Source organism: Ursus arctos, unplaced genomic scaffold, assembly GCF_023065955.2.
Source record: "Ursus arctos isolate Adak ecotype North America unplaced genomic scaffold, UrsArc2.0 scaffold_28, whole genome shotgun sequence".
In the NCBI taxonomy this organism is placed as follows: Eukaryota; Metazoa; Chordata; class Mammalia; order Carnivora; family Ursidae; genus Ursus; species Ursus arctos.
In genome coordinates this window covers 6,803,873-6,817,130 of record NW_026622963.1, presented here as the reverse complement: position 1 = coordinate 6,817,130, position 13,258 = coordinate 6,803,873, and the positions used below count along the sequence as shown (strand labels likewise).

General features: G+C 40.4%; 1 protein-coding gene across 9 annotated transcripts in view; it reads right to left on the bottom strand.

Moving 5' to 3' along the window:
* Positions 1 to 10,668: 10,668 nt before the first annotated feature.
* Positions 10,669 to 13,258, bottom strand: part of LRRC49 (leucine rich repeat containing 49) — a 148,257-nt gene continuing 145,667 nt past the window's right edge. For all 9 annotated transcript variants that reach the window (XM_048221971.2, XM_048221969.2, XM_048221978.2 and 6 more), the window contains one exon: positions 10,669 to 11,345. In XM_048221971.2, coding sequence (XP_048077928.1) covers positions 11,142 to 11,345 — 204 coding nt within the window. In that variant the 3' untranslated portion in view covers positions 10,669 to 11,141. The remainder of the gene's footprint in view (positions 11,346 to 13,258) is intronic.

The window sequence follows — 13,258 nt, the reverse complement described above, 5'->3', positions numbered from 1 at the left end:
GCATAGGCTGCTATCGCCATATTCAACATCATGTCTCAGCCTGGATACACTCTTAGACTTGGCCTGAAGAGCTGGTGTAATATAACTATGGGCTTCACGTATTATTTAGTATAGGTAGTCCACTCTTTTAATGCAGAATATGTCCCTATAAGTCTGCTAGAAAAGCAAAAGTTCACCAGGAGAATTTATATATGATGAGTGGCTTTAATTCCCAGAAAGCTTAAGAAAATTACAAAATCCTTAGTAATGCCCCGCCTTATAGAGTCTATCTTTGATTATATATTTTCAGCATTTTGTATATGGTCTTTACATGTCGTCGTTTCTTGTTCTTTACGGCATTTTCATCATGCTTAATGGTTTCCATCTTTGACTCTGCTGTAGTAGCTGTGGGGTTTCACTTCTTATCACGAGCATTAGAGTTCCATATTTTTCCTTCTTCCACTCACTCTGCTGTGCACACATGGTGATGCTTACAAGACTGAACGGTTGGCGGCCAAGCAAAGCCACCATGAGGTAGCTCGGAATGTTCTTTGCTGCCTGGCTTCTAAAAGCCTGAACTTTGCATCGAGGTGTCAGCACAAAGTGCTCAAAACTGCAGGATGTAAGGGTATTAGAAGTGGGGGGCTGTTGCTAAGCTGAGGATCCAACTTAGATGAAACTGGCTTACTGCATGAAGGCCTAGATGAAGCTTTATCACTCATCTACATATTTTGCTATATATGCTGGAGATACAACAACGGAAACGTGAAAACATGCACGGCCGAGGACTCACAGACGGTGGAGGACACAGGCAGGTAAGGGATAAGCAAACTCTATTACAGAAATGCAGGGTGCTGTGTGCGTGTTCATAGGGACACCTCACCCAGAGGACGTTGAGTATGGTGTAGCCAGGTGAAAAAGGTAGAAGGAAATGTTACCAAACATCCAAGGCCTTAGAGACAAGTAGATGGTATGTATGGCAAATGATAGTTTTCAAAATGGCTGCAACAGTATTTCTCGTTCTACACGGTTCTCTGACAAAATGACTTTGGTACTCCACCGGTCCAGAGCTGAATCTCTGTGATCTCAGCTCTGAAAGTAATGCTATGTGGCTTCTAAGGTAAAGTCAGAGAAGATGATAGAACTTGGGGTGCTTGCTCTTGGAACCCAGCCCCCATGCTATGCGGAAGCCCAGTCGGCCACTTGAAGAGGCCATATGTGGGTATCTGGGTAGCCCCCAGCGGATGTCCCGGTCATTAGCTAGCATCAACCAGCAGACACATGAGTGAATAAACCTTCAGATTATGCCAGACTCCAGCCTTTGCATCGTCCTCGCTCAGGCCACTCAACAGAGAAAAAGTTCAGCAGTAGAGAAACCTTCAAGCATGGTTTGAACAGGACTCCTTTTCCATTTCTTTTCAAGTTCTCAGCTTTTCCCTTCTGGGTGTGGCTGGTCTCTTCCGTGGTATTAAATTGTTGAAGAAACTCCAGGCTTCACATTTGTGCATCCTGTATTCAGAGCAAAAGAGAGAGAGAGAGCTGTCTTGTTCCCAACCATTCAAAACAAATCACGTCAACAAAGCAAAACAAAACCTGCACTTCTCTCCGATTGGTCCTACCTAAGCCAGTTACTGATGCTAGAGAAATTCCATGTGTTGATCACCTTAGACCTTACTCAGTACACAATGACTGTAGCAAGAGGCATGCAACTATGTTAACCAGCTTATGCCAATCAAGGCCCATCCTGGAACAAGGAAGTGAAGCCAATCCCACCAGCCAAAATTCTGCTGGAGAGGAATATTTAAAAAAACACAACTATAACTTTATTTCTCAAACCATTTTCTCTAGACCACTGGCGGACCCAGGCGGTCTGAAGGAGTGGCCTGCAGATAGTTTGGGAGATTCAGACAGGTCAAAATACTTTGAAGTTTTTATATATATTCCACAAATTTGAAACATAACATTATTTTCACAGTCGTATAGAAATGTTCTCATTTTTATTCTTAAAGATTATCTATGTTCCCATCAGCTGTTTTCTGCTGAGAATGAGTCAGTATAATTCCTCTGAGCCACTGTAGCTTCTCATCCTTCACAGTCTGTTGTCCACTTGACTACAAATTTCATGAGGCTGCACCTCGTATTGCTTACTCACAACCCTAGGCACAGCACAGCCTAGCGTATACTCATACGTACTCAGTAAATACCTACTGAATGAGCGGGTTTCCTGAATTTGCATACTTGTCATTTCTATTATGATGTGTCTAGCTTCAAATCACAAAAAAGGCTTATTGAAGGTCAAGAATAACAATGGACATATTAAACTAATGCAAATAACAAATTAAATAGTGAGCTGATTCCAGTGCAAACGTGGGATAAGAAAATGAATATGCTAGGCAAATGGAATCGTGTAAAATGATTTGACATGAACAGATGAAAAATAAAAGTGTGACTGTGAAGTGTGTACATTAGCAAGTCTATATAAAATTATTGAACTGGTAATGCTTTTACCTCTAGCTCTCAGTTCATTGTCTATTATATAAATATCAAATATATTTATATTATATATGTTGAAAGTTCTATGGAAATCCCTCAAAAAGTAGAAACAGATTGTATAACATCTAAATCCATATGGGGAAAATGTGTGGTTAAAAAATGCCCAGTAATTCAAAGGGAAGCAATTGAAAAGGAAAAGATTACAAAACATGTAATAGGTGAAATAAGTAAAAGCACAAATTGAAGTGGGAGATGGTTGGACTGGATAGAAATATAAATTATATGCAGGTTACAAGAAACACACTACCTAAAGCATAAGGATATAGAAAGGTTGAAATTAAAGCATAAAAAAAATGTCATTCAAATCTTAATGAAAAGAAAGCTAATATTGAACAAAATAGACTTTGAGGCAAAAAAGATTTCTAGATATGAAAGAAAGTTACTCATAATGTCAAAAACATCATCTCACCAGTAAGATGTGTCAGTTTTTAATTTGTATGCATCTAATAACATGCCCTTAAATGCATATAGCAAAAAATGATAGAACACAAAGAGAAATAGACAAATCCACAATCTTAGGGAGAGATTTTGACTCTTTCAGTAATTGGTAGGCCAAACTTAGGGAAAAAAAGAAAAAGATAGATGATTTGAACAACATGCTTAAGGATTTTGACCTAAGTTGATATATACAGATGTTATAGTCACCTTTCAGAAATAAGGTGGAGCTGTCAGCCAGACTTTGGTTCAGATGTTGGTACTGGTGACATCACACACATACTAACAGGACATGAAAAGGTGTATTAATCACATAATGGGGCCAAATACTTAGAAACCGAACAACACACTTCTAAATAACCTCTGAGTCAAAGAATACGTCACAAGGAAATTTATAATATATTTCAAAGGTTATGGTTCTTCTTTTCTTTCAGAAAATAGAGTAGGGGGAACACTTTCTCACTTGTTTTATGAGGCCAGCTTAATCTTAATATCAAAACCTGAAAAAGATGCAACAGAAAAAATATTACAGACCAATATCTTTAATAAACATAGACACAAATATCTTAAAACAAATACTAGCAAATAAAATCTGCTAATATGTTAAAGAATATTGTTCTATTATCCTAGTAATGCGAGGTAGGTTTAACATTAGGAAATCAACCAATGTAATTAATAATGCTGGTAGAATGAAGGAAAAGAGCAATATGATTATTTCAATAGATGTGGAACAATATTTGATTAAGTGAATATTAATTCATGATAAAAACTTTCAGAAAATTAAGAATAAAAGGGAATTTCCTCAGTATAACAAAGGCTACCTATGTAAACCCACAGCTAACCTTATAATGGTAAAATATCGAACACTTTTACTGTAAGATTAGGAACAATGATGAACACTCTTACCACTTCTGTTAAACATTGTACTGAGATGGGGTGCCTGGGTGGCTCAGTCGTTAAGCGTCTGCCTTCGGCTCAGGCTGTGATCCCAGTGTCCTGGGATCAAGCCCCGCATCAGGCTCCTCTGCTGGGACCCTGTTTCTTCCTCTCCCACTCCCCCTGCTTGTGTTCCCTCTCTCGCTGGCTGCCTCTATCTCTGTCGAATAAATAAATAAAATAATTTTTAAAAAATAAATAAATAAACATTGAACTGAGAGTCCTAGCCTGGGCAATAAAGCAAGAAAAAGAAATGAAGGGTGTAAAGACTGGAAAGGAAGTTATAACTTTGTATTTGTAGACGAATCCACAAAAGAAACTGTCAAAATTAATATAGCATAGAACATAGGTATGAGGTCAATCTAGTATATTCTCATTATTCACTGTAGTTATGTTTTATAAAGTTGTTGAGAACAATGAATTGGTGAATACTGAACATTTGCTCCTAAGGAAAATAGTAGGTTAGATTCCTGTGAGCCTTTTAGCAAATTTTTATCAATCAATCAATATGTAAACTTATTTTACATGTGTTTTTGTTTAAAGACACCTTTTAAAATATATATTGTTGATTTATTAACATTGTACTCATGGCCAACAGATTATAACTCATGCCTGAACAAAGCTTATCTAATACACTATTTCCCCTGTAAGGCACATCACAACCTTCTTGTACTTAAAACATGAGAAAGCAGGTCAGCACTATCCTTGGGGGCATTTTAAATAACAAAATCACCCTCAAAAAACATAATAATGCAACGAAGGTGACACTAAATATACCATGGAAAGGACACTTGTTTACATTATGACAACTGAAAAAGAATGTTGCCTTCCTTGACCTTAGCTGGAGGTCATGTTGGGTGGCTCAAATTTTTCATCACTCTGCTCATGTCCATGAATGAGCATAAAAGCAGTGTGAGTATTGATTTTGGGGTTACAAATAAACATTAGCAATGAGATGAATTTGCAAATACAGAGTCTGTAAATAATGAGGATCAACTGTAAATAAAAATAAATTTATTACTATATTAGCAAAAAATTAGAAATGAGAACTTAAAATACCTTTAAGATGTAAAAAAAAAAAAAAAGAAAGAAATGCTCAGGAATAAATTTATTTCAGAATAAAATTTAAACTGAAACCCACAAAATTTTGCTGAAAAATGATCTAAATAAATGAAGATATATCTCATATTTAGGAATTGAAAGATTCAATATTATTAAGATGTCTATGTCCCCCAGTTCATTTATTGATTCAATACAATCCCAATAATAATCCCCAAAGTCATTTTCTTTATAGAAATTGGCAAGCTGATTCTAAAATTTATATAGCAATGCAAAGGGCTAGACTAGCTAAAAGAATTTTGTAAAAGGACAAAGTTTAAGGAGTTATATTACCTGATTTCAAGACTTACTACAGAGCTACAGGAATCATGACAGGGTGGTATTTATGTAAGAATAGAAAAATGGAAAAGAATGTAAGTTTAGAAAGAGACTCACATATACGCAGGTCAACCGGTTCTCAGAAGCAAGTTGCCAAAACAATTCAATGGAGGAAAGTCACTCTTTGCCCCAGATTGTGCTGGGACAACTGGATTCTCATATGGATAATAAAATGAAGTTTGAACACTGCTTTGCAGCATTCATGAAAATTAATTCAAGAAGGGCCATATTTCTGAATGTAATTGTTAAAACTATAAAGCTTCTAGAAAAAAGCAAAGAGAAGATCTTTGCAAATTTGGGCCAGGCAAACCATTTCAGAGAGAACATTACAAAGCACTTGCCATAAAAAAGTTGATGAATTGAACCTCATTATAGTTCAAAAAAGAAGTATTGTATCTAGAACATATTAATAACTCATATAATTCAATAATAAAAAGACAACTCAAATTTTTTAAATGGGTACCAGACCTGAACATTTACTTCACAAAAGAAGATATATAAATAACCAAAAAGCACACACAAATGTGACCAACATCAGTAGACACCAGGAAAAATAAATAAAATAAAATAAAAATAAAATAAAATAAATAAAGATGGCTGAAAAAGCCACCCTAGAATAGCTTAAAAAAAAAAAAGTCTTACAATAACAAATGTTAGCAAATCTGTGGAGCAGCTGGAACTCTCTATGCATTGTTGGAGGGAGTATAAAATTATACAACTCCTTTGTAAAAATGTATAGCAGTTTCTTATAAAGTTAACCTTAAAAACGTTCAGGTCCACTGAACGAAAAGACTTGTGTGAAAAATGCCTTTATTCACGATAGCCCTAAGTTAGAAACAACCCAACAGAATGGGTAAATACGTTGTGGTATCTTCATACTTTGCAATAAAAAAGTAATCGATTCCGGATACATGAAACGATATTCTCAAAAACACTATGTTGGGTAAAAACAGCCGAACACAAAAAAGTAAGTGCTGTATTGTTACACTTATTGAAGTTCTAGAACAGACAAAATTAATCAGTGGTGAAAGAAATTAGGAAAAGCAGTCGCTCATGGGGAAGGGAAAGGACCGACCAGAAGAATTTTTCTGATATGATTAAAATGTTTTGTATCTTAATCGGGATGTTGATTAGACTTTTAAAATTAATCAAATTATACTCTTCAGTGCATTTCATTATACATAAATTTCATCTTTTAAAAAAGCCCTTAAGTTGGGGCGCCTGGGTGGCACAGCGGTTGGGCGTCTGCCTCCGGCTCAGGGCGTGATCCCGGCGTTACGGGATCGAGCCCCACATCAGGCTTCTCCGATGGGAGCCTGCTTCTTCCTCTTCCACGCCCCCTGCTCATGTTCCCTCTCTCACTGACTGTTTCTCTCTCTGTCAAATAAATAAATAAAATCTTTAAAAATAAATAAGTTAATTAATTAATTAAATAAATAAATAAAATAAAAAAGCCCTTGAGCAATGTCTTCTGTGCACAATGGCCACCCTCAAGTACACACATCCTTCGCATAATACATCAGATTCCAGATGTGAAAATCTCATTGTGTATGTGGAACAACTGGAACTTGGATTCTCTGCTATGGGAATGTGAATTGATACGAATCACTTCAGAGAGCGATTTGACAATATTTAATACAGTTGAGTGTGCGCCTATGACCCAGAAACTCCAGTAATTATGTACCTCCCCAAACGCACATGTATATTCAAGTATATTCAAGGCAGCATGTAATAGTTATAAACTAGAAATCACTCAATACCCACCAATAGGAAAAGGGATATATAAACCCCACATTGGCCATACAACTGGGTATCAAACGGCAGTAAAATAAATAAATAAATAAATAAATAAATAAATAAATAATAAATAAATAAATAAGATTACTCCCATCAGTTATGCTCCTGAGTAGCCCCCTACTCAGAAACAGAAAACTGAGTGGGAAAAAAGAAGGCACAGAAAAATACACACCGAATGAGACAATTTCTATAAAATTTGAAAATCTTTAAAAATCTACTCGATAAACTCCCTAGGCATAAGTGCGTAAACACAAATGGTATGAAACGTGAATGAATCATGAGCTTCAAGTTCAGAACAGGGGTTACCCCCAGCGAAGGCATGAAGCACACAGAAACTCCACCTGTGCTTCCAATATTTTATTTTTAAAATCTGAAGCCAGTGCGGAAAAATATTAATATCTGATATGATGGGTGGTGGATACAGGGTATTTATTTGAGATACTACTACTCTCCATGCATTTCCTCATGCTGAGATATTTCAAGAGAAACAAGGAGAAGAAGTCAACTCTCCAGCTCAAGCTTAGAGACACTGGGGTAAGGGATGGGTAGATCGTTTCATCGTCTCCTGAAGAGAAACTGCAAACTGTCCTATTGCCCAAGAAATACAGGAGCCATTTATTCTTCGGAGCTTTGAGCACACTTTCGATCTGTTATATATCCTTACCCTCTTTGCACAAGGGCTTCAAGGCAGCTTGCAACAAAAGACATATACAATGAGCCGGAAAAACACAAACTTAAGTAAAACATCAGGATCAAGGATAAATACTCCATCGATCCTGGTTAACCACAGTTGCTGTGATCAGGTTTCAAACTTGGCTCTGAACTTGGCAATGGCACCCATTCCATCCGCAGCTGACCCAGAAAAGCAGGTTACAAAAACCAACCTTTGTTCTTCAAGATTTCAACTGCGTTCTTTTCTGAGCAGTCGCTATGTATTCCGTTTCGCATTTTGTCTTGCTGACTAGCCAGTTTCTTCTTTCATTTGTTCTTCTGTCCTCCTGCCTCCCACCCTCTCTCCCTCCTTTTCTTCCTTTCCTTTCTTTCTTCTCACTCTTTCATTTATTTTACTCAGATGCCAGATCCTTAAAACTAACAGTGTCTATGAAAGCAGGTCCTCTCTATTATTTATTGGTTGAAATAACCTGAGATGAGGTTTTCAACCTCTCTGTGCCTCCGTCTTCAAATGTTCGAATGGGGTTAACTATCATATACTCACATTGGGAGATTAAAGGAGATAATGCATGTAAAGAGCTTAGTAATACAAGATATTCATCAATCTTAGTTGTTATGATTATTATTATTAATCAGTGGAGGAGAACATGAATCCCAGTGGATTCCCTGCCCTGCTCAGGAACAGCCCGGCAGGAGGCTAAGGCTTTGCTGGCTCACGTGTCAGCCTCCAGCAGAGTGAAGCTTAGGAAGGGGGAGGCTGATACCAGCCCCATCCTCAGACAACACAGTGAACTAGCCTCAGATCCAATGGTACACCTAGCAGCCATCCCCAGATCCGGCAGCACACTTAACCATTTAACTGCTGGACCAGAGATGCGGGAGGGCAGTGTCTCCCTAAATGCGGGATACTGGACATTTCTGCTTTTGAAGCAACCACAATATTCTGTTTCTGCTTGAGATTCCTTTTGGAAAAAAGCAATCCTTCAGCACACACTAGATAGTCTCAGACTGTGGGGTATGCCTCTCTTCCCCTTTCCCAAAGACCCTGGAAAACCCCAAGTAGAGCGGACAACTTGTTCCAGGAATCAACGCTAACAACATAAGACCCTCACTTGATTCCACACCCTCACTCAGGTCCCCTTGTCCTTTCACCTGGGGAATTATCTACACCCAGGGACTCCAGCAAGCAAAATGGGTTGGGAGGAAGTTGAGCTGGAGGGGATAGGAATTATATGGGGTCCAGGACATAGCCATTGGGAGTTTGGGACCAGGCAAAATAAGGATTCGAGAAGCATAAATCCAGCTACTATGGATAGTGGGGGCAGGCAAGAGAGGGCTCAAGTACAAAAGGATGTGAGACCAAGTGACTAGAGCTGGGGCATAAAAAGATTGGTTTCAAGAACAAGACAGAAACCCTATTACTAGGTCTGCGTAGAGCCAGCAGGGCCTGTAGGCTTGCTGCCAAGTCATTGAGTGCTGACCCAAGGTCCCTCCAATTCCCAGAATAACTGGGGAGAGCCAAGAATACATGTGAATATGAGGGTCAGATGCCTGTAGCATTAGGGATGGGAGGGCTAGGGGAGAAGAGGCAGCATTCAGGAAGCCAGAGACATGACCTATCACACAGCCAGACCATTCTCCGGCGAAACCTTGAGTGAGGTTCTCCATGTGCCCAAGGCATCACAAGGTCTGGTCTTTCCTAGTACTGGAAGCCCAGGAACAAGACATCGTTGTCTCTCCTCCCAACATCACCCTCCAGGTGGGGTCTCACTTCCATATCAAACAAGAAAACCCAGAGAGATCACCCTTTGCCAGCCAGGTAAGAGATGGTTCATGTTTTAATTTCGAAAGGCTAAAGGATCCCCAAGAAACCCTAAGAGTTCTTCCTGTCCAGGAGCACCACTTCTGTGGTTCCACCTGTTTCTAGAAGAAGAATAGCTTCGTTTACGGTGTTCGCTGTGTGCCGGGCATTGTGGTAAATGCTTTAAACGCATCATCTCATTCGCTCCTCACCCCACTACTCAAGGTAGGTTGTATTATGAGGCGGGTATGGTTCAGACGGGTCACGAGCTAGTAAACTGGAAGCTTAAGCACCAAGGTACAAACCCAGGACAGTAGGACTGACGAGGTGGCATTCTGAAACGTTATGCTAACATCGAACTTGAGCATGCCTTCTTGGGGGAGCTCCTGAGAGCTGCACAAGCAGCTTGCCTAGCTTCCTTCCAAGCATTTCTGTATGACTTTGTTGTCCTGTAACTTCCACTCTCCTTGTCCCACCCCGGGCGGTCCCGCTGCTGTGAGAGCTGCCAGGCGAAATCTGAGCAAGACGGAAAATTCCTATTTATCGACCTGGAAGGTTGTTTTACTGAAGCTGTATTATTTCCAGCTACGCTAATGGCCTCGAAACACCCTCCCCACCAGCACGAACTAGGACAAACCCCTGCTTGCGTCCTATCTACCTGTTTGATCTTCGAAGGGAATTAGAAAAATGAGAACCTGTCACCCACGAGTCCCTAGTACTTCTGAGGCGCAGGGACGCACGCCTACCCGAAGAAAGAGCCCCCGCACAGCTAGCAACGCAAAGACACCCCTTTCGGAGAAGCGGACTTACCGACGTGCGACTGCATTTTGCGCTCAATTTGGGGGCCCTTCAGACCCAGCATTCTCTTCCTGCGCCCGCTGTACTCACGTTCGTATTTTCTATCCGCGGTGACCCCACGACGCCCTGTGGTGCCCTGAGGACGCACCCCTGGAAGGATGGGGCCTCTTCCTACTTAAGGGAAGAGAAGGGCTCCCGCTCAGCTCGAGAGGAACATCCAGTCATAGGCCACTTCTGACTGGACGAAGGAGGCAAACACATTTTTCTTTTTTTACTAATTTATTAGTAAGTTTATTCTTCACTCATAAAAAAGAACGTATTTTTGGCTTTGAAATCATGACATAAAATAAAAAGGCAAGTAACTGGGAATTATCAGCCGCAAGTAGGTGGGAGCAACTCCTGCTGACCCCTGAGCAAGCACTCGCTGCTTTGGGCCAGAGCAGGGGCGCGCGAAGCGGAGCCGGGGCGCGGTGCCGGCGGGGGCCCCGCTGGCTCTCAAGACCGCTTAGCTCCCAGGCGCTGCTTGGGCAGCTTACGCAGGAAGCTGACCCTCCCTTCTCCCTGCCCTCCTTCCTTCTTCCCCACCTCTCCCTGCGGGAACGGCAGGCTGTAGAGTGCTTTGATGCTAGCTCTCTAGTTTGTAGGATAGTGTGGCTTCAACGGGGTTAACCTACTTGTTTTCAACCTTCAAAAACACAAAACTGCTAAAGTCAACTGGAACTAAAAGTCATTTCTATTTTTGGTCAGTAATCTGCTGTAGGCAGAGCTTCATGTAGGAACTTTTATTGCGGATTTCTATGACGGCGTCCCTAACAAGCTCGATGAACATCTGCGGCCAAAGTTTCTGCAGAGCCTCGTTTTTCATGTTGATTTCTGTGGCTTCCTTCACGAGGTCCTCCATATACATCTTGCAGAATTTCTTTTTTTCCTTTATTTCCTGTTAAAAAAAGGAAAGTTTGCATTGAATCGTAATTAATCCAAGAGCCAACCGCACCACCAGCTGAAGGAGAGTAACATGAGAGCACCTGCCCTGAGCCCCGTCCTCCAGAGCAGGGGTAGTTTCCTAGACACTCTGGACACAGAGCTCTGCTTGAGTAAAGACAGTGGCGAGGAGCTCTCTACTTCCCAGGCCACTCCTGCCTGTTAGCTCTGCTAGAGGACGTCTCTTTACTGGGAGCACCTGGATTGTCACTCCTTTCTCAGTTAAGGGAGTTTAGCTCACGCAAGACGGAGGAATGCAGATTCACGGCTGCTAGTGGTAAGCGTATCAGGGCACCGACACCGACAATCTTAATTGGTATCGGGTCAGTTAATAGCCAGACACATCCTGGAAATACCATACTCTGAATTCAACCCGTATGTTAGGAGACTGTGTGGCGGCACTACACTGATTCATTAGCTAGACCATTTGGACCAAGTTGGGGAAAAGTGTACAAAGAAGAAAGAGGAAACATACATGAGCCTGGGACCCAGAACTTGGCCTTGAGAGAAACAGTGCTCCCACTCAAATTCTGGGTTTGGAAGTTTGCAAATGAAAAATCTGGGTCCAAAAGAGTACAGCGGAAGTTTTGGGCCTAAAGCTATTCAGGCCCTGGACCCCAATTTCACCCTAGCGGCTGACACAAAGCCGTATGTTCAATATAAGAATTCAACATTTAGGGGCGCCTGGGTGGCACAGTGGTTAAGCGTCTGCCTTCGGCTCAGGGCGTGATCCCGGCGTTGTGGGATCGAGCCCCACATCAGGCTCCTCCGCTAGGAGCTTGCTTCTTCCTCTCCCACTCCCTCTGCTTGTGTTCCCTCTCTCGCTGGCTGTCTCTATCTCTGTCAAATAAATAAATAAAATCTTTAAAAAAAAAAAAAGAATTCAACATTTATTTTGGCTCTTCATACTTGTGAGGAGTATCGAGGCATGATGATGGAGAGTGCCATAACAGATATGGAAAAATTAATGGAATAGATCAGACCATCAGAATTATAGGAAAAATTCACATCAGTGAAAGAGGAAAGAGATAATAAACGTCAATGAGACAATAGGTTTAACTTCTTGGAAAAGAATCTATTCAAACCTCCAACTCAAATCAAAATACCAAAATAATTTCAAGATGAATTAAAGAGTTAAATTTAAAATATCAACAGATATTGTCATTAAAATTATACTTATAAAGACTTGTAATAACAAGAAAAATACATCACAATGGAAAAATAAAAATACAAAATAAAATTTTGATAGAGGTTGGGTTATACACATAGATGTAAAAGTCAAAACTTAGCAATTGTACACCTAAGAGTTGTATATCATTTTATATACGTTTTACCCCAAAAGAAGAAACTATATCAAATATTGAACTCTGATTAATGATACGTATGCTGAATTTCTTAGGAAGCATGCTAATGTCTGCAATTGCTTTGAAGTGAATTAAAAAATAGAAGGTGGATTGATGATGAATAGAGGATAGGTCAATGTATAGACATGGGACAAGGCAAGGACACAACAGCACAATGTTAACAGCAGAATCTAGGTTTGGGTGTATGGGCATTCGCTGTAAAATTCTTTCAACTTTATGTTTGAAATTTTCATAAAAAGTTAGAAAAAGTATAAAGAAAATGAGTGGAAGAAAATATATTGAAGTATCATTTTTTAAAAAGATTTTATTTATTTATTTGACACAGAGAGAGAGGCAGCCAGCAAGAGAGGGAACACAAGCAGTGGGAGTGGGAGAGGAAGAAGCAGGCTCCCAGTGGAGCAGGGAGCCCGATGCGGGGCTCGATCCCAGGACCCTGGGATCATGACCTGAGCCGAAGGCAGACACTTAACGACTGAGCCACCCAGGCGCCCCATATTGAAGTATC